The sequence below is a fragment of the Nomascus leucogenys genome, chromosome 20, assembly GCF_006542625.1.
Source record: "Nomascus leucogenys isolate Asia chromosome 20, Asia_NLE_v1, whole genome shotgun sequence".
NCBI classification, from domain to species: Eukaryota; Metazoa; Chordata; class Mammalia; order Primates; family Hylobatidae; genus Nomascus; species Nomascus leucogenys.
The window spans coordinates 26,723,685-26,745,164 of NC_044400.1; the positions used below are offsets into that span (position 1 = coordinate 26,723,685).

At 53.2% G+C, this 21,480-nt stretch overlaps 1 protein-coding gene across 1 annotated transcript in view; it reads left to right on the forward strand.

Annotated features, from left to right (window-relative positions):
• The window catches only part of GLI2 (GLI family zinc finger 2), a 256,360-nt gene extending 235,141 nt beyond the window's left edge, over positions 1 to 21,219 (forward strand). The window contains exons 8-14 of the mRNA XM_030801294.1: positions 744 to 866; positions 3,733 to 3,918; positions 7,252 to 7,401; positions 11,496 to 11,660; positions 13,218 to 13,490; positions 15,024 to 15,360; positions 16,952 to 21,219. Coding sequence (XP_030657154.1) covers positions 744 to 866; positions 3,733 to 3,918; positions 7,252 to 7,401; positions 11,496 to 11,660; positions 13,218 to 13,490; positions 15,024 to 15,360; positions 16,952 to 19,428 — 3,711 coding nt within the window. The 3' untranslated portion in view covers positions 19,429 to 21,219. The remainder of the gene's footprint in view (positions 1 to 743; positions 867 to 3,732; positions 3,919 to 7,251; positions 7,402 to 11,495; positions 11,661 to 13,217; positions 13,491 to 15,023; positions 15,361 to 16,951) is intronic.
• Positions 21,220 to 21,480: the final 261 nt, after the last annotated feature.

The window sequence follows — 21,480 nt, forward strand, 5'->3', positions numbered from 1 at the left end:
TTATCTGCAAAGTGGGATTCCTGACACCTAGGTGGGGTCACTGTGCATATAAACGAGCTCGTGTGTGCAGAGCCCCCATAGGCTCTGATCCTGGGAGCACTGACAACGACGATGCCAGAGGTGAAGGGACCACCCCAGGCCACCCACCAGCAAATGGCAAAGCCTGGATGTGGCTACACCTTTGGAAGGAAGATAGGACACCATGTCCTCTAGAAGTGTCCTCTGTTCCAGAATGTCCTCCCTCTCCACCCCAGGGCTCCTGGTGGCTCCCCACAGCCTCCCCACGACAGTGGCTGTCAGCTCTGGAAACATCACCTGATACTTTAGCTCTAGCCCCTTCTCCTGAGGAACTGGGCTCTGGCCCCCTATGCCCTGGGCTGGCCAGGCCCTGTTTTCAGACCCACAGTGTCCCCTGCTCTGGAGGGCTGAGAAGTTGAGCCTGGTCAGAACAGGAGCAAGGGCACCCCGCATTTTCCAAAGAGAAAGTCTCTTTCCCATTTCCCAGAAGTCTTGGGGAAGCGGTGATGGAGAGGTGGGGGTTGGCATGCCCAGGTCTGGGTGCTCTCCTGTAGCAGGACATGTGCCCCGGCAGGACTGAGCTGGGGACTCTATTTCTGATACTTTAAACACAGGGTTAGCCCAGATGGCCTGTGCGGAGAGATCCTAGAGTTAAAGTCCAAAAAAATTTAGGATATCCCTGCCCTGCCCCTGAGTAACAGACTGTCCTCTGCACCCTTCCTCAGAACAAGCAGAGCAGTGAGTCAGCCGTCAGCAGCACCGTCAACCCTGTCACCATTCACAAACGCAGCAAGGTCAAGACTGAGCCTGAGGGCCTGCGGCCAGCCTCCCCTCTGGCGCTGACGCAGGTAACCTGCTGCCAGCCGCACCACCTTCCTCCAGCTAGGACCAGGCCTGTGGGCTGCCTTGGGGCTGTACCCTTGGTGGTGAACGGATGGCTGGCTGGCTGCCTGCGTGGATGAATGAGTGACCCAGGGAGGACTGGGTGGGAATGCTGAGCTGTGACTTTCTCACCACTGTGTTCCCAGCACCCTGGACATACTATATACCCATCACACATGGTGAATGAATCAATGAGTGAATGAATGAACTTCTGCCTAGCCATCCCTCTTGTCTCAGGCTGCAGCTTTCTCTCTCTCCACACCTGACCTGTGCACAGCACCAGCCACAGCCTAGCTGAGTTGCTCATGTCCCTGGAATGGCCCAGGCGCCTCTAGGCTGCTCTCACTCTTGGAACTCTACCCCACCCTGGCTCCTTCGCTGCCACTTCTGCCCTTCCTGATTCTCCTGGGCAATAGGACTTAGCTCCAGGCCCACACACCCAGCCTAGCTCAGGGTTCACTTCAGGGCATGTGCTGTGTGCACACCTGTCTCCCTGTCTACACTCTAAGCTTTGGAGAGGTGGCACTGTGGGAGAAGTGCCTGATTGGGTTCCATGCCACCAGAGTTTGTGCAAGTGTGCAGTGACTGACACAGTATTTTCCAATGATTCAATGCACATTTGAGTCAGTGAGTGGCGTGGTGAGGGGGTAAGATAGGACAAGTTCAAGCGGGGAGAGAAGAGCGGAGCAGCCCACAGCCCAATGCAGGCCTATCGTGTGGCCCAGACCCTGTGCTGATCCTTCTGGAAACCTTGCCACTTATTTCTTCTGCTCCAAGACAGCATGCAGGCAGCCCCCACTCTTGGAGCAGGGGCCTGTCTTGTAAAGGGCATGCCGTGCCTGTTGACCTGGTAAGTAAGCCCCTGGTCCCCCAAGCCCTCTCATGGTGGCCCAGTCTTCATCCATTACCACAGAAGCTGCATCTTGGACACCAAGGATGCTCGGGGCCTCCTATCCCCGTCTCCCCTGCATCTGCCGACCATCCTTTATCAAAACTGTGAACCATCAGGCATGCCCTGGGCACTTAATTTTCATGAAATATTGGCTTCTGTTATTGTCAGGCAAGCAGAGGGGTTGATGACAAATTCTTCTCCCCTTGCTGACACCAAAGCCGATCTCAGCATGATGCATGGTTTCCACGAGGCCAGCCATCATCAGGGGCCGATGAAATTGATGAGGACGGCACATATCCAGGGAAGATAAACACGCCGGAATGGTGAGGACAGGGCCAGCAGGCAGGCACTGAGCACCTGGGAGCCCCACGGCCACACGCCGGTAGGGCCCTATGCCCGCCCTCCAACCCAGGCGGGCCACACAGGGCCTCCTGCCTGCCCAGCCTGGCTCTGCACACATGTCAGTGCAAGGAAAGCTGTTTATCATGAGGAGGTTGTCCCCCTGTCACTCAGTGTCCCGATTCACTGACCAAGGACTCCCTGACTCATTTGTAAGGTGGATGGCTGACTTCCAGGTTTTCTCAAAGAGTGGAGAGGGTGATAGGAGGCCCTCTGGTCCACTCTCCCCATGGTCTCACCCCGACAGCCCCCAGACAATCCCATTGCTAAAGATCTGGAAAGGAAGTGCTCCCACACCTTCCTTTGACTTGGTCCCAGTGTAGCCCCTGGAGCTATTGTACAACACGTTGCTTTCCTGTTTGGAACAAGTGGATTCGTTGAAAGGTCCTCTGAGAAACAATCAGGATCCCTTCTTGGAAGAGGTCTTTGCAGCTCTTATGGAAAGTCAGGTGGGGTTTGAGTCTCCACTGACAGCAGAGCATCCTGAGGCTAATTTCTGCCACTCCCAGAAAGGGACTCAGCATTAGGACTGATATCGTGACCTGGGCAGCTATGGTACCGCTCACTGAGTCCCCGGAGCCAGTGGGCGTTAGGCCTTTTGACTATGGGGCGAGGTCCTTCATCCCCCTGAGCCTGACTATAATGTTTCCCCAGAGGCTATTTTGAAAGACAACATTTTCCTGCTGTTTTTGGAGAGAGTTTGAAATGTGAAGCAATCTTGGTAACATCTGCCTCTTTGCTTGGCTTTGCTCCCAGCCTGCCTAGCAGACCAGTGGAATACTGGCGAGTCCTTGACAGCCCTTGTAGGCCCTCTGCGGACTTTCCGTCCCTACCTGGAGTATCTGAGCCTCTCCCTGTGCCCCGACCCCAGGCAGGTACCTCCTGCCTGTCCCCATGTCCTCTGCTCAGAGGGTGCCCCTGGTTAGCATCAGTGAGGGTAGGGATGGTCTTGTGGGTTAATTCTCAGTCTGTTGCCAGTTTGAGAGAAAAAGACTTTGTCCTTTTTGACGGGAATTTCAGGTACCTGTGATCAGGTGAAGGAATTTCAGGTACCTGTGATCAGGTGAAGGAATGTCTCAGGGGTCTTTCCTTCACCTCATTAAAATGGCCGCATGGGCCCTAATGTGGTCAGGAAACTCAAGTCCAGACCTAGGCTGCCTCGAGCTCACTGTGTATTCATGGCGAGGTCCTTGGATCCTCCCTATCGTACAAGAATGCAGATGCCCATGCGTTAGGGCTGTGGCAGGGAAAACTGATGCCCCACAGCACCTTGATGAAGACAAGTGTGCACTGGAGAGGAAGGAGGAGGGGCCCCAGGACAGGCCATCTGACAAGGAGAGCTGTGGACGGGGCTGTGTTGAGGAAAGGAGCTAAAAAGGCTGATGAGTGTGTGTGTGTGAGTGTGTGTGTGTGTGTGTGTCTGCATGCATGTGTTGTGTGTGTGCACACACACCTGTAACACAACACACTTGTATCCACACCTGTAACAGCCCAGGGTCCTTGGCACAGAATGCATGGGACTAACAGCGACCTCTCTTCAGGGCCAGGTGTCTGGACACGGCTCATGTGGGTGTGCCCTTCCCCTCTCCCAGGAGCAGCTGGCTGACCTCAAGGAAGATCTGGACAGGGATGACTGTAAGCAGGAGGCTGAGGTGATCATCTATGAGACCAACTGCCACTGGGAAGACTGCACCAAGGAGTATGACACCCAGGAGCAGCTGGTGCACGTAAGCCTGTGAACCCCAGCAGCCCGCCAACTGGGGCACGGCCCAGGCTATGCAGGATGCTGAGCCTTCCAGGGCCTCTACTAGACAGAAGGGGCTGGAGGAAGAGACCCCCAGAGATGCCTGGGCCACCTGCCCTGCAAGTGGGAGGCATAATTACTTATGTGTGCCCTGCCTGTTTTTAAGATGGCTTCCAATACATATGTAATACAAAAGATTAAAAGAAAAAATAAGTAAATGAGACTGACAGGGAAAAGAGAATAATAAAGTGAAACCAGGAATAGAGTTAGTATTAAAAACCAAGTGCTTTGAGCTATATTCTATATACACATTTTTTTTCTGAGATTCCTGATAGGCAGTGCAAAGAGGGAAATACGATTAGTTAAACCAGCCAGTATCTACACGATAATAAGTGAAAGAAGCTTCTCCCGTGAAGGAAGGAGTTGATCCTTTCCTTTTGGGGACCATTCACAGATACTCAGTGGATATGGGTGCAGGTGGGCATCTACACCCAGATCAGAGAGGAGGCTGCTTAACAGGGCCTGAGTACTGACAGCTCAGGTGATTAGAGATGACCATGGGAGCCGGCGAGACCTTCAGGATGTGCCTCTTGGTCCTCATTCCAAACTCTCATACCACAGCATCCCTTATATGGCAGTGAGGGGTGATGTGTGCAGTGTGCAGAGCAGAGGCTTGGCACAGGAGACACCTGGCTCCAAACCTGTCCCCACCACAACCAGCTGAGTGGTTCTGAGCAAGTGACTCCACCTCTGCGAGCCTCATTTTTTTTCCTAAAGAGGGGGTTGATGCTACCCCACAGGAGGGTCACTCATGTTCGTCAGCACTTAGTGGCTCACAGACATTCCGCACCTAGCAGCTCCCTCCTTCCTCCTCCTGCCTGTTCCCCACACCAACCCTGAGTGGTTCTCTCTTCCCCATCCAGAGAAGAACTTAAATTCAAGAAAGCCACCTCCCAACTCCCCAGCACATACTCCTTGGTGAGTGAGTGTCTGTAAAGATGAACCCACTAAATTAGTAGCTCGATTGCTGGGAAGAGCAGACACACACGCACGTGCACACACATGCACACACACACATGCACACGTCTCCTATTCATATTCAGAAGCTGTCCCAGAGGCGCTTGCTTCTCCCCAGCTCTGTGAACTTAGCATTTAGGACACACCGACTCCCTCTGCTTCTTCCACTTATGCAACTTGTTCACAAATACGGTAGGTTTCTTTTGTGTTGGAGTTTGTCCTCCCAAACACAGTTCTCACCCAGAAGACCAGAACTTCCCAGCAAACGAATGCAGCTGACATAGAACTGGTGAAACAGGGTCTTATCTAACCCCTTCTGGATCTCAAACTGAATTTTTCAACTTGTACCACCTCTTTGGGGTAAACAAGCCCTCGATGGAGCAGGGACCGTGGAGCTGTGAGTTGCAGAACAAATCAGTTAGATGAAAGGAGGAGAGAGGGACAGTCTCTCAGGCCAGGGGAAGGCCAAACCCAGAGCATGCAGATGAGGATGTCAAAGGCGTGCTCTGTGATAAGTGGGTCAGCCCCAAAGAGCAGGCACGGAATTCCTCAGATGAATGCGGAGGGTCCCCAAATTGGAAGGAGGGCTTTAGCCAGGGGCTTCTGCCTGTGCCCTGGACTGTCCTGGAGCTATAGGTGGCCACCTCCACCAGGCCCTGGAAAAAGCAGACCCCTTCACCCAGCTCTGTCTGTCTGTCTCTCTCTCTCTCTCTGTTTCTCTCTGCTCCCTGGAAAGATGGATGGAGCAGGCACACAGGCGAGCTGGAGCCCCTGGTCGATTATTAACAATTTGTTACTAAGTAAACCAATAAGAAAAAAATGAAAGGCATTGTCAGGAAGCATTTTTATCATTTGAAAGTCTTTAAAACTGGAAAGTGAGGCTAATATGATAAGATTTCCCTGGAAGTTCAAAGCGCTGAAGATTTCACATGCTCTAGCAGGGGCATCTGTATGCGTGACAGTTGGGCAAGTCACACAGGGCATGAGGGCCTGGCAGCTTTCTGTCTTCTGGGGCAAGGTGCTGCCAGTGCCTGATGCTCGGCTCTCGGGTCAGCCTTTTTTGGTGGCAAAGTTCCACAGCAGAATGTCCAGCAGAACAATATTACAGGCCACAAATGCCAGCTACCCATGTAATTTACATTTCCTAGGAGTGCATTTAAAAGTAAAAAGAAACAAGTGAAGTTAATTTTAATATTTTTTATTCAACCCAATATATCTGAAATGTCATTTAGCAGGTAGTCAATAGAAAACAAAGTTATTGAGATATTGTATATTCTTTTTTTCCATTCTAAGTCTTTGAAACTGGTGTGTAGTTTGCACTTCTAGCCCATCCCAGCTCATGCCAGCCACATTTCAAGTGTGTAAGAGCCCCACGTGGGGCAAGTGGTCACTGCATTGGACTGTGTGGGTCTAGAGGTTGTGGGAGGGGGTCTGGGAGGAAGTGAAGCCCGGGGAGGAAACTGAGAACAGAGGAGGAAGGGGAGGCCTCCAAGACCTGAGTGTCCTGGCCTCGCCATCGGGCTGGGGAAGCAAACCCAGCCTGACCCAAGATACGTGGTGGGGTTAGTCGTGCTGCGCTGGCTGTCCCGACTCACCTGCCTGGGCCGTTTTCTCCCAGGATAAGCTTCACACTGTACCCAGAGCCCACCATTAAGGTCAGTTCTGGCTCCACCACGCCGACTGCCAGGGCCCTGTGCAGGCCACTGAACTCTCTGTGCCTTTGTGGAAAGGGGACAAAGCCATTATCTCATGGGTCAATGCCAAAAATAGAGATAAGCATGTGTTATTTTTCTATTGAAACAAAATATGTTATTTACAAACCTCTGAAACAATAGGGGCAAGCTTAGGAGAGGCTTCTCATGCACCCACTACGGGTACGTTTGCCTCGCTGAGGTTAGTGCCTACTGTTTGCAGCCTGGGAGTGTCATCACACCAGAGCCCAGAGCCCAGGCTGCGGTGCACGGGATGGCTTTGTCCAATATAGACGGTCACTTTGACGACTGATTGGAAAATGCAGGGAAGATAAGCGGCACGCAGTAGGCCTTCATTTAAGGGCAGCTAGTGATGATTCATGAGGAGGCGTGGCCTGGCTTGTAGGGTCAGTGGTCTGCATATAGTAGGTGGGATGGGCAATGTGGAGCATGGTCTGAACATAATAGGTGTGATCAGCACGGTGGGTGGTCTGCACACAGGTCGGGGAGGGCTGGGGGGTGCCGGTGCGGGTGGTCAGCTGACAGCAGGGGGTGGTCTGTGGGCCTCTGGCCCTGCTTACCCTCTTCTGGGCGTGTCCCTCCGGCAGCACATCAACAACGAGCACATCCACGGGGAGAAGAAGGAGTTCGTGTGCCGCTGGCAGGCCTGCACGCGGGAGCAGAAGCCCTTCAAGGCGCAGTACATGCTGGTGGTGCACATGCGGCGGCACACGGGCGAGAAGCCCCACAAGTGCACGGTGAGTGGCCTTCTCCCCACCCCGCCGCAGCATCAAGACCGGCCGGCCAGCCAGGCCAGGGGGATTGTGTTTGGAGGTGGCTGGACACAGGCACACCTGCGTGGAGCAGACCACAGCAGGGGCTCCGGGACAGGAGCCTGTTCCCACCCTGCCTGTTTGGGTGCTGGAGGCCCCTCGCCTCATGCGGTCCCAGACCTTGATGGACTTGCTCTCTGGGTGTGAGCATCTCAGTAAGCATGGCAAAAATGTGTGGGTGTGTCTGTGACTGTGAGTCCAAAGGCATATCTGCACCCTGCAGTTTGCTTGGCTGGCTGACACTGGGCAGAGGGACAGCTCCATAGCACTCTGCAGAGAAAAAAGCATCACTGGTGATTCAGAGCTTGAGCAATGATGGGTTAAAACGGTTGAGGGTTTTTTTGTTTGTTTGTTTTTTGAGACAGAGTCTCACTTTGCCACCCAAGCAGCTCATTGCAGCCTCTACCTCCTGGGCTCAGGCAATTCTCCCACCTCAGCCTCCTGAGTAGCTGGGACTACAGGTGCATGCCACCAACCCAGCTAATTTTTGTATTTTTTTGTAGAGATGGGGTTTTGCCATGTTGCTCTTGAACTCCTGGGCTCAAGCAGTCTGCCTGCCTCAGCCTCCCAAAGTGCTGGGGTTCGAGGCTTGAGCCACAGCTCCCAGCTGAGTTATTTTTTTTTTAAGTGAGCTCAATGATAAGACCTTTTCTGTGGTCTCCTTTAGAAGGTCAACAGGATTTATGACTATAGTTGGAGAGACTATTTTTTTAACACACAGAAACTGCTGCCCCACAAATGCACACGTGGTTTCAGCTGTAGCTGAAACATCTGGGAACTCCTTTTTGTGAATTCTTGTTTCATAGATTCTGAGACATACATTTTGTTTTCACCTTAATATCTCTGAAGTCAGACTGTCTTAAAATCAGTGGTGTCCAGGATCCAGTGAAATATGCTACCTTTGTTGGCAAGTCAGTTTTTTTTATTGAGAAATAGCTGACATACCATAAAGTTCACCCTTTTAAGAAAATGTACAATTTAGGTGTTTTTAGTACATTCACAAATTTGTACAACCATTACTACTAGTTAATTTCAGAACATTTTCATCACCCCAGAAAGATACCCTGTACTCATTAGCAGCCACTCCTAATTCTGTCCTTCCCACAGCCCCGGACAATTACTAATCTGCTTTCTGTCTGTATGGATTTGCCTGTTCTGGAAATTTCATAAAAACGGAAATCATACAATATGTGCCTTTGTGTCTTGCTTCTTTCAGTTAACACGTTTTCAAGGTTCATCTGTGTTGTAGCATGCACGCGTACTTTATTTCTTTTTGTGGCTGCATAATATTCCATTGTGTGGATAGACCATGTTTTGCTTATGCATTCATCAGTTGATGGATATTTGCATTGTATTCACTTTGAGGCTATTATGAATAATGCTGCTATGAACATGTGTGTTCATGTTTTTATATGGACAGAACGTTTTCACTTCCCTTGGGTATGTGTAACTAGGAGTGGAATTGCTGAATCATATGGCAATTGAGGAACTGCTAGTCTGTTTTCCAGAAACGCTGCTCCATTTTACCTTTCCACCCACAATGAATGAGGGTTCTGATTTCTCCAAATCGTCACCAACACTGGTTGTTACCTGTCTTTTTTATTCTAGCCATATCCTAGTGGGTATAAAGTAGTATTTTATTGTGTTTTTGACTAGCACTTCCCTAATTAGTGATTAATAATGTTAAACATCTTTTCAGGTGCTTATTGGCCATTTGTGTATCTTCTCTGGAGAACTGTCTACCCAAATATTGCCCGTTTTGAAATCTGGTTGTCTTTTTGTTGTTAAATTGTAAGAATTTTTCATATATATCTGGTTACTAGACCCATATATATTGCAAATATATGATTTGCAAATAATTCTCCCATTCTCTGGGTTTTCATTTCCTTGATACTTTCTTTTAGAGCACAAAGTTTTTAATTTTGAGGCTGTACAATTTTTTAATTGCTTGTGCTTTTAGCGTCATAGCTAAGGAACCGTTGCCTAATCCAAGGTCACAAAAATTTACCTCTATGTTTTCTTCTAAGAGTTTTATAGTTTATAAAGATAGACTTTTATTTATAGAAATATTGAATACTGGCACTCTGAAAAATTTAAAAATTAAAAAAAGAATATATGTGTGTATAGAGAGTTTTATAATATAACTCTTCCATTGAGGTCTTTGATCCATTTGGAGTTAATTTTTTTTTTTTTTTTTTGAGACGGAGTCTCCTTCTGTCACCCAGGCTAGAGTGCAGTGGTGCCATCTTGGCTCACTGCAACATCCACATCCCAGGTTTAAGTGACTCTCCTGCCTCAGCCTCCCAAGTAGCTGGGATTACAGGCATGCGCCACAACGCCTGGCTAATTTTTTGTATTTTTAGTAGAGATGGGGTTTCACCATGATAGCCAGGCTGGTCTTGAACTCCTGACCTCAGGTGATCCACCTGCCTCAGCCTCCCAAAGTGCTAGGATTATAGGCATGAGCCACCATGCTCAGCCTGGAGTTAATTTTTGTACATGGTATGAGGTAGGGATCCAAACTTATTCTTTTGCATGTGATTATGCAGTTGTCCGAGTCCATTTGCTGAAAAATTGTTATTTCCATTTGAATGGTCTTGGCATCCTTGCCAAAAATCAATTGACCTTAAGAGTCTGGGTTTCTTTCTGAACTGCCAGTTGTATTGCCTGGATCTCTATGTCTCTCTTTATGTCAGTACCACATGCAGTCTGTATTACTGTCAATTTGTAGGAAGTAAATTGGGGCATATGAGTTCTCCAAATTTGTCCTCCTTTTGCAAGATTGTTCTGGCTCTTCATGGTTCATTGCAGCAAGTTATTTTCTTAACATCCTCAGTAGTGGCAAACCATAGCCCTTTGATGATATGAGCTGTGAGTCGTGGAAACAGATAAAAGGCGTTTGGAGCCAAGCGTGCTCAATCAGACTGGTCAGGAATAAAGGGGAGGATGGGAGGAATGACACAGCTCCTGCCGGGTGTACATGTCCTCCTGAGGGCGGTTTTCGTACATCCATTCAATGCAACCACAGTATCTTTGGAATAGCTGCAGAGCTTTCTGCAATGATCTGTTCTTCCTTCTCCCCTTCCTCCCTTCTTTCCTCTCTCCCCACCTACTTTCCTTCCTTCCTCTCTCCCTTGCTCCCTCCTTTCCTCCTTCCTTCCTTTCCAAAAATGTTTCTTGAGTGCCTGGATGCTAAATATTAGGAAGACAGCCATGAACAAGACCCAGAAGATTCCTGCTCTGTGGAGCTGGTATTCTAGTAAGAAGGCTGGTAACAAAATGATTAAGATCATTATAAATCGAGCCAAGGGGTATAAAGGAGAGAGGATAGAGTGTTGTAATTGAGAATATCAGAAAAATGCTCTCAGAGGAGATGACCTAAAAGATTGAGAGGGAGGGACCTGGGCCAGGAACCGGATTGGGTGGGGGCCGCGGAAGTTTCCAGCCAGAGGGGTCAGTAGTTTGCAGAGGCCCCAAGCCAGGAAGAACTTAGTGGAGTCAAAGAACTGAAAGGAGGCCAGCGTGTCCAGAGTGAAGGTGAGGGTGGCCGACTCACTCAAGGACTTGAAGAACTGAATTTTATTCTCAGCATATTTTAGTGCACAGAAAAATTCTAATCGACAGTGGTACTAGGAAACAGTTCAAAGTCATAGTTTAGAGTTTAATGATACGGGAATATGCTGCTGATTTTAAAAAATAGAGTATGTAACTGAATACTTGATATGTTCCCAATTTTGGTTTTAAAGACATGTGAAGATGAATTGCAGAGTCACCAGAATGAAACTTACCCGCGTGTCAGCAGTGGCAGCCCCTGGGCGACCGTGGTTTTCATTTTTCTCTTTGTACTTTTCAGCTCTTTCCATGTTTTCAGGAAAGGAAAGTAATATCCTTAAAATGCATGCTTCTGAGTGTGCTGATGGGGTGGAACAGAGTAGAGGAGGGGGTGGGGAGGAAGCAGCAGCCAGCGTCAAGGTTGGGCCCCCTGGGGTGCCTTGACTGACTGAACCACCTCCTTCTAGTTCGAGGGCTGCTCAAAGGCCTACTCCCGCCTGGAGAACCTGAAGACACACCTGCGGTCCCACACCGGGGAGAAGCCATACGTGTGTGAGCACGAGGGCTGCAACAAAGCCTTCTCTAACGCCTCGGACCGTGCCAAGCACCAGAATCGCACCCACTCCAATGAGGTACCCCCACGGGGCATGCACTGGGCATGCACACAGGGGCTCCAGTGACACCCCATGGCTTCCAGGCATCTGTAGGCCAGTAGATAGCCAGGTGCCCGGTGTCCCGCCCCCACCACTGACCAGCTGTACATCCTCAGATACAGACCAGTACTCTGAGACCTAGACAGACCGATCTCTTTCTCTGTGCCACATCCTTTCCTCTAAAAGATGCCCCATGAGGTCCCATGGCATACTGACCCTCTCTGTGCCTCAATTTCCTTATCTCTGTAATAAATATAATAGTGCCCTCCCCAAAGGCCATCATGAGGTCCTCGAGAGCTGAAGTTGAAGCAGGGAAGTGGCCCCTCTGATCTCGGAGTGTTTAACATGCATCTGCTCCCTATTACTTGGGGCTGCTGGGTGGGTTCTGCCTCCCCATCCTCTAGATGAGAAAACGAAGACTCAGAGATGAAGTGACTTTCCCCAGTGCCAGAGGAGTGATGATCCCTCTGCAGCTGTGAAAACACCCTGGGTCACTGCTCCACACCCCCAAATTCCCTTTCCACCACAAGCAGGTGTTCCACTGGGGAGCAGCTGCCCCGCTGCCTGGGGGAAGCAGAGCAGTGCTGTCTGAGCTTGGCGTTTCTTGGCAGCCCCCTGGCCTGTTGGCTTGGGCAGCCAGCAGTGACATGCTCCAGCTGTTAGCGCTGCTTGGGCCTGCCGTGGCTGTCAGCCCCAGCAGATGGGGCACAGAGCAGCCTCTGTCTCCCTGGGTAGGCAGAGCCCCTATCTGGGCTGAGAGAACCAGGGAGAAACAGGGCAAGACTGGTGGTGTCCTGGCCCAGCCACACAATTACTGTCGCTCAGGCTTACTTGGAAATGTATGTTTTTCCAAGCTTAGACACATCCTGGACCCCAAAGGGACTTTGCTCCAATGCTTGTAAGAAGTTAGAGGAATTTTCAAAGGCATCTGAACCCCTCAGAGTCTCTATGGACAACAGCTAGCCTTAGAGGGGAGTGTGTGTGCACATGTGTGTATGTGTATGTTTTTCTGTACACGTGGTGTGTGGTGTGGGTGTGTGTGTGCTTGTTTATGAGTCCAGGACTGAGGTTCGGAAATCTTGGGTTTTTTCACCCCATTACTGGATGACTTGGAAGCTGTTCCTTTGCCTCCCTGATCCTGCCTTTCTTCATCAGAGAAATCAGGGGTGCTAGTGCTGTCACGGGGTACACTGAGCTCGTACACTTGCTACTAGTACTAAAAACCCCACTGCCGTGTTCACTGAGAAGCAGCATTGTGATTACACGCGGCACGTGTGTCCCCAGCTTCTTGTGGCAGGACCCCCCGTGGCCATGTGCTTAACTGCATGAACAGGTGGCAGACAAGCCAGGCTATGGCCAGGCTCCTGCATGGCTCCATCCACAGAGCACTGGCTGCAAATTTGACAGAGCACCTACTGACATTGCCAGCTGGGCTCTGCTGAGGGACGTGGGTAGCTTCAGGAGAACAGGGAGAGTGCCCCTTCAGAGTTGATCCTTGCACCCCTATCCATGACACAGGCCTGCTTCTGTCCCCAGAAACCCTACATCTGCAAGATCCCAGGCTGCACCAAGAGATACACAGACCCCAGCTCTCTCCGGAAGCATGTGAAAACGGTCCACGGCCCAGATGCCCACGTCACCAAGAAGCAGCGCAATGACGTGCACCTCCGCACACCGCTGCTCAAAGAGAATGGGGACAGTGAGGCCGGCACTGAGCCTGGCGGCCCAGAGAGCACCGAGGCCAGCAGCACCAGCCAGGCCGTGGAGGACTGCCTGCACGTCAGAGCCATCAAGACCGAGAGCTCCGGGGTAAGCGGAGCTGGGCAGCCCAGCCATGCAAGGCGACTCCATAGCCATGCCCAGGGCCACCCCTTACCACGGTTGTGGGCTCTGCCCTAAGGCCCCCCTCTAGGGGCACAGCGATATCCCTCCTCTCTCCAACTTGGCTTTCCCCCTTCACCACCTTGGGCCTCACATGGAACCTATCTTGTCCAGGTCCCATTCTGCTGTGACCAGGCTCCTGCTGGTGTGTGGCAGCACCCTGGGTGACAGGGATGCCACCCTGTATGGTGGGCCTGCACAGGGCGGGGGTGGCCCCTGCATCTTTCCAGCCAGCACCCAAGTGCCTTTCCAGCCAGCACCCAAGTGCCACTGCCAGCCCCCACTCCTCTGTCCTGTCTCTGCATCCCCACCCCTCTGGCGTCCACTCCTTTTGTTCTAACCACTTGTTCTTTGTCTCCATCTCTTTTTCCTGACTGTACCTCCCCTAAGGATAGACGGTACTGAGGTGAGCCAAGGAGCTGGGCATGTGTGGGTGGGCTGGGGGAGTGAGGGTGGCTGGGGAGCCGGTCCATGCTGCTGCCTGGCAGAGACTCATCTGTCAGTCCAGGCCTCCTAGGCCCAGGCAGGTGGGCCCGGACAGGCACACGGCAGGGCACTGCAGGTGGGGCCATTGGCCTTGGCAGCCGGAGTGGAACTGGCAGGTGTGGGGAGCAGGGGCGCCAGGCTGTATCAGGGACAGAGTGACAGGGAGGCATGTGTCTAGGCTGCAGAAGGTCCTGAGGGCCAAGCAGAGAAATGTGGATGGCGCCATGGGCAACACCTAGAAGGTCCCTGCTTCCATTAAGTCTGTGTCCTCATGGGAAGGAAGATCACAGCTTTCCAAGGAAGCTGGAATTTGGGGCCATTTCGCCTAACAATGAGCCCAGAGGTAGTGCATCTGGTGCAAGCCTCATCTGGGCCTAGATCAGAGTTCTGTGGATGTCATCCGAGTTCTGTGGCATTATGCACTGTGTACATGTGCCATGAGCTCCCTGCCCCACTCTATCTAACCCAGAGGGAAGGCTGCTTTGCGGTGGCCCTTTACACAAGGGCTGCATCCCACAGGTCCCCCTCCCTGGTCATCCTTTCCCTTTCCAACAACCTGCCCCTGGCCTTTTTGGATCATCCTGTCTGGTTGAAGCCACCAAGTCAGCAGGCTTTCGTTCCTCACCTCATCAGGGTACCTGGCTGTTGGTGGGAGTGTTTAAGTGCCTTCTTTTGTGCCATACTGAGTGCCTTCTGCATGCTGCGTGCTGTCCATCCACCCACTAACTCTGCACCGGAATCAGTTCAGGTCCATCTCATAGTTGGGGAAGGCAAGGTTAAGAGAAGTGAAGTGATTGACCATTTTAAGCAAACAGACTCATGATGCTTTACATGCTCCTCCTCAAGGCAGCTTTCTTCCCTCACCCCCAGCCCCCCAGGGTGCGCGAGGGTATGGTGCCTGTGCAGGCCTAGAGGCAGGACCAGGTGGAATCTCACACCCTCTGAGTCTATGCCTTCTTGCCTCGTCCCCTGCAGCTGTGTCAGTCCAGTCCCGGGGCCCAGTCGTCCTGCAGCAGCGAGCCCTCTCCCCTGGGCGGTGCCCCCAACAATGACAGTGGCGTGGAGATGCCGGGGACGGGGCCCGGGAGCCTGGGAGACCTGACGGTGCTGGATGACACACCCCCAGGGGCCGACACCTCAGCCCTGGCTGCCCCCTCCACTGGTGGCCTCCAGCTGCGCAAACACATGACCACCATGCACCGGTTCGAGCAGCTCAAGAAGGAGAAGCTCAAGTCACTCAAGGATTCCTGCTCATGGGCTGGGCCGACTCCACACACGCGGAACACCAAGCTGCCTCCCCTCCCGGGAAGTGGTGAGTGAAGGCCTGGGGTTTGCAGATGGGGCAGGAGAGAGTCTGGGGCAGCACCAACTAGGCTGGCACCCACCAAGCACCAGTGCTATCTCACCGGATGCCTACAGGATCTTACCAGCCCAGTACAGAAAAGGAAACTGAGGCTCAGAGAGGTGAAATGCCTTACCCAAATCAATGGCAGGGGTGAGATTAGCCAAAGCCCATGCTCTTTCAACTGCACCATGCTGAGTCCTTATAACCCCCCAAAGCAAGCAGACCCTGTGCACATCATCCTCTTCCTCACCCATTCATTCCTTCACTGATTAGGCACTTGCTGTGAGCACCATGGCAAAGGCCTTAGGCAGGAGAGCCATTTAATTCCAGTCCCAAAGGAGTGTATGGTTAGAAGGCTGTGCCACCAGATTCACACTCTACTGCAGAACAAGCCAGGTACCACCAAAGCCAGAGCTTAGGGTAGAGCTGTGCAGAGGAAGGAGAAAGCACACTGAGCTGGGGATGAGCAGGGAGGACTTCATGGCAGAGGCAGTGCTGTGCTCAGCCTCAAGAGGTGTTGGCCAGGCTCTGAGATGGAAGGCGTCTTTAACGAGCATGTCTTGGGTACCGACTCTGTGCCTAGGATTGTGCCGGGCTGCCCACTGTAGTCAACACTGATGTACCACCTGCTCTCACTTGAAGGGAGGATTTGTTATCCCAACTTGTGGGGACTACTGATAAATGGCCTTGAACTCTCAGCCCCCTACAGGGATCTCCTGGGTTGCAGACAGATGCCCCACCCAATGTCACCCCTTCCCAGCAGCCCCACATGCAATGACTGGTCACTGCAGGAGTGTAAAGGCCCAGCCATCAAGATGAGGCTCAGAGAGGTGCCCAACTCAGGGCAGCACTGAAGAGCCATTGGGGGTCCTGGGCTCCCTGTGAGATCATCCTGGGCTCCCATCTCCTCTGCCCACTCTTGCAGCCTGTCTTTCCTTCCATGGGAATGGACCTCAGGGTACTCCCTGTAATAGCCTGCTCCTTAAACTCCATCTCAGGGAAGCCCAGGTGGCAACACCTCCATGGACTGTGAGGGTACTGTGCCAGGAGACCAACCTGGGCCTTCCTGAGTTGCTCATCCCCTCCTCTGCATAACTCAGTCCTATGGAGAGGCACATTTATCTACAGCTAGAGAAACTGAGGGCCAGAGAAAGGAGAATTCAAGGCCAGACAGATAATGGTAAAGTCAAGATAGGGACTTAGGCCTCCTGGCTTCCCCTCACCCACCCTTAGCAATAAGTGCCACCATTTGTTTATATATTGCTTTTTCCTTCCCCTTTTTAATTGAAAAACCATCTGCTCACTGGGCATGGTGGCACACGTGTGCCCTAGCTACTCCAGAGTCTGAGGAGGGAGGATCCCTTGAGCCCAGGAGTTCAAGGCCAGCCTGGGAAATCCTGTCTCTAAAAAAAGAAAGAGAAAGAAAGCATGCATCGCCTGAGTGCACCGTGTTCCAGGCCCTCTTCTCGGGCTCCAGGCCCAGTGGGATGACTGAGCATGGTCAAAGCAAGCAGCCACCTACCCTTGTCCCGGTGCTGACCCCTCTGCTTTCCCGCAGGCTCCATCCTGGAAAACTTCAGTGGCAGTGGGGGCGGCGGGCCCGCGGGGCTGCTGCCCAACCCGCGGCTGTCAGAGCTGTCCGCGAGCGAGGTGACCATGCTGAGCCAGCTGCAGGAGCGCCGCGACAGCTCCACCAGCACGGTCAGCTCGGCCTACACCGTGAGCCGCCGTTCCTCCGGCATCTCCCCCTACTTCTCCAGCCGCCGCTCCAGCGAGGCCTCGCCCCTGGGCGCCGGCCGCCCGCACAACGCGAGCTCTGCTGACTCCTACGACCCCATCTCCACAGACGCGTCGCGGCGCTCCAGCGAGGCCAGCCAGTGCAGCGGCGGCTCCGGGCTGCTCAACCTCACCCCCGCGCAGCAGTACAGCCTGCGGGCCAAGTACGCGGCAGCCACTGGCGGCCCACCCCCCACTCCGCTGCCGGGCCTAGAGCGCATGAGCCTGCGGACCAGGCTGGCGCTGCTGGACGCCCCCGAGCGCACGCTGCCCGCCGGCTGCCCACGCCCGCTGGGGCCGCGGCGTGACAGCGACGGGCCGACCTATGGCCACGGCCACGCGGGGGCTGCGCCCGCCTTCCCCCACGAGGCTCCAAGCGGCGGAGCCAGGCGGGCCAGCGACCCTGTGCGGCGGCCCGATGCCCTGTCCCTGCCGCGGGTGCAGCGCTTCCACAGCGCCCACAACGTGAACCCCGGCCCGCTGCCGCCCTGTGCCGACAGGCGAGGCCTCCGCCTGCAGAACCTGCAGAGCCACCCGAGCACCGATGGCAGCCTGGCCCGCGGCGCCTACTCGCCCCGGCCACCTAGCATCAGCGAGAACGTGGCGATGGAGGCCGTGGCGGCAGGAGCGGACGGCGCGGGGCCTGAGGCCGACCTGGGGCTGCCGGAGGACGACCTGGTGCTGCCGGACGACGTGGTGCAGTACATCAAGGCGCATGCCAGTGGCGCTTTGGACGAGGGCGCCGGGCAGGTGTATCCCACGGAAAGCACTGGCTTCTCTGACAACCCCAAACTGCCCAGCCCGGGGCTGCACGGACAGCGCAGGATGGTGGCTGCTGACTCCAACGTGGGCCCCTCCGCCCCTGTGCTGGGAGGATGCCAGTTAGGCTTTGGGGCGCCCTCCAGCCTGAACAAAAATAACATGCCTGTGCAGTGGAACGAGGTGAGCTCTGGCACCATGGACGCCCTGGCCAGCCAGGTGAAGCCTCCACCCTTTCCTCAGGGCAACCTGGCGGTGGTGCAGCAGAAGCCTGCCTTTGGCCAGTACCCAGGCTACAGTCCACAAGGCCTACAGGCGAGCCCTGGGGGCCTGGACAGCACGCAGCCACACCTTCAGCCCCGCAGCGGAGCCCCCTCCCAGGGCATCCCCAGGGTAAACTACATGCAGCAGCCGCGACAGCCAGTAGCAGGCAGCCACTGTCCTGGCATGACTACCACTATGAGCCCCCATGCCTGCTATGGCCAAGCCCACCCCCAGCTGAGCCCCAGCACCATCAGTGGGGCCCTCAACCAGTTCCCCCAATCCTGCAGCAACATGCCAGCCAAGCCAGGGCATCTGGGGCACCCTCAGCAGACAGAAGTTGCACCTGACCCCACCATGATGGGCAATCGCCACAGGGAACTTGGGGTCCCCAATTCAGCCCTGGCTGGAGTGCTACCACCTCACCCAGTCCAGAGCTACCCACAGCAGAGCCATCACCTGGCAGCCCCCATGAGCCAGGAGGGCTACCACCAGGTCCCCAGCCTTCTGCCTGCCCGCCAGCCTGGCTTCATGGAGCCCCAACCAGGCCCGATGGGGGTGGCTACAGCAGGCTTTGGCCTAGTGCAGCCCCGGCCTCCCGTCGAGCCCAGCCCCGCTGGCCGCCACAGTGGGGTACGTGCTGTGCAGCAGAAGCTGGCCTACGCCAGGGCCACAGGCCATGCCATGGCTGCCATGCCATCCAGTCAGGAGACAGCAGAGGCTGTACCCAAGGGAGCGATGGGCAACATGGGGTCCGTGCCTTCCCAGCCGCCTCCGCAGGACGCAGGTGGGGCCCCAGACCACAGCATGCTCTACTACTACGGCCAGATCCACATGTATGAACAGGATGGAGGCCTGGAGAACCTCGGGGGCTGCCAGGTCATGCGGTCCCAGCCACCACAGCCACAGGCCTGTCCAGACAGCATCCAGCCCCAGCCCTTGCCCTCACCAGGGGTCAACCAGGTGTCCAGCACTGTGGACTCCCAGCTCCTGGAGGCCCCCCAGATTGACTTCGATGCCATCATGGATGATGGCGATCACTCGAGTTTGTTCTCGGGTGCTCTGAGCCCCAGCCTCCTCCACAGCCTCTCCCAGAACTCCTCCCGCCTCACCACCCCCCGAAACTCCTTGACCCTGCCCTCCATCCCTGCAGGCATCAGCAACATGGCTGTTGGGGACATGAGCTCCATGCTCACCAGCCTCGCCGAGGAGAACAAGTTCCTGAACATGATGACCTAGAGCCCCGAACGCCTGGTGCTGAGTGCACCCCGAGGGGTCATTGCTGCCCAGAGCCTGGGGGTTCCAGCTGTTTTGTCTTTTTCCAAAAAAGTGTTAAATAGGCTTGAGGGGTTGTTGCGCAATGGCCGCTTCAGATGACAGGTGTTGTAAGAGAAGGTTTATGGGCATCCTCTCTGGTCTTTTGGATTATTCCTCAGAACGACGAAAAAAAGTCTCCACAGGACAGGAGGGAATGCAAAACTCATTTACACAGTGCTTTCCAGCCTTTGGTGCTTACAGGACTGCCCTGTTCCGGCTTCTTCACGGCTGACATTCGGCTAACGAGGGATTACTTTGGCCAAAGCCTTTCAAAGGATGTGCAGAAAGATGGTAGGGAGCATTTGGGTTTGAATCTGAACGCCATACTGGATACTCTGCTTCAGAAAGATGAGCTTTTTATTCTACTACTTGGAAGGAAAAGGAATTCCTGGTCCACCTGAATTCCTCTATGAAGCCTAACTCTTGAGGTCTCTAACATACCTTGTCGTAGAGGAAAAACACACATTATACCTGGATGATTCAGGAGCACATTCTGATTCCAGGTTTGGTAGAGCTGGCTCTTCTACTCCGTAAAGCCGAGTCTGGGACTGGCAGCCCATCCAAGTGTATATGAATGAATAAAGCATTGAAGTATATATGAATGAATAAAGTATGTAAGTATCACCAGAAAAAGGAAAGAAAAAATGTACTCCTTGGGGCAAGCCCAGAAGCTGCCCTGGCCTCGCCAGACCGTGTTTACAGTGTTTGCATGTAGAATGTAGCCCTTCCTGAAAAGAGACTTGTTTCTAAATACCTCGGGGCTGCTGGAGCTGCTGTGGGTTAGGGATGGACTGAGGCCTCGAGGAGTGAGGGTACACCCGGGGCCCAGCCTCAGGCCGCCCTAGGGATCTCTCAGTAGGAAGAGGAAGTTGCATGTTTACCCAATCCTGTTTCTCCAATGCAACATCCACCCACTTTACCACGAAAAACTCCAGGGCCTGACGGCAGCCTAGTCCCCCGACACTCACCAGCAGCCCAGTGTTCTCCACCAAGCCACAGTGTGCATGCCCGGTATCCTCCGGATTCCCTTCCTTCTGCCCACTGAGTCACTGGGCAGAGAATGATGACATGTGTGGTGGTGTGGTTGGGGGTGGAAAGGGGAAGGGGTTGATCCTCAGGACTCTGAGGGAGCATCATTGAATTTTCCTGTTCAGTGTGACCAAGACCCACCTGGAAATGGAATTTGGAACTGGCTTCAGGAGACATCATTCCTGAACACACTGTAGGGCGAATTGGTGCATCTTCTCCACCATACACACACACACCCCAAACCTTTTCATGGGGAATGTGTGGCAACCTTGCCAAACAGCACCACTCAGAGTGTGACTCTGACTATGAACTTGGCCTCAATGAGGAGCTTCTTAGGAGAGTTTGAGGACAAGGCCAACATCATCATCTGGGCCCACTGCGTCCCAGCACATCAAACTCTGTCCAGAGACAAGGCCAACTGCAAATGAAAGCCAGGGAACGTTGCTAAGGGTCTGTGGCTCTGCGGTGGTGTTCATCGCCTTCCTGAGATAGGATTTCCCTTGCCAGTCCCAACCTGTATATATTCTGTACAGAAGACATCCCTGAATATACTGTAGGTGAGTTGTCCAGCCAAATTTATATCTCCAAAACATTTTTAGCTTTTTCTACATGCTATGAATTGAGATGAAATGCTCAACTTGTAAATAAGTCTTTTTGTACATTAAAAAAGTAATTTTTTCATAATTTATCTTGTCTATCTTCTTCTCCCTTGACAGTAGTTAATGAGAACCTGGGCAGTAAATTTGGTGCATTCGAGCAGAAATTAGGCTGTATTTTTTCTTAACAGTGTCAAAATTGACTATCCCGCCTTTGCCAAGAAATATGTAATGCTGAGGCATTTACTGGCTGTTTGTTTGTTGTCTCCTTGGGGCTGAGCAGGGTTTGACATTTCACAGTGAATATCTGACTGCTCTTCCGGTGAGCCACTCTGAACATCTGTATGCA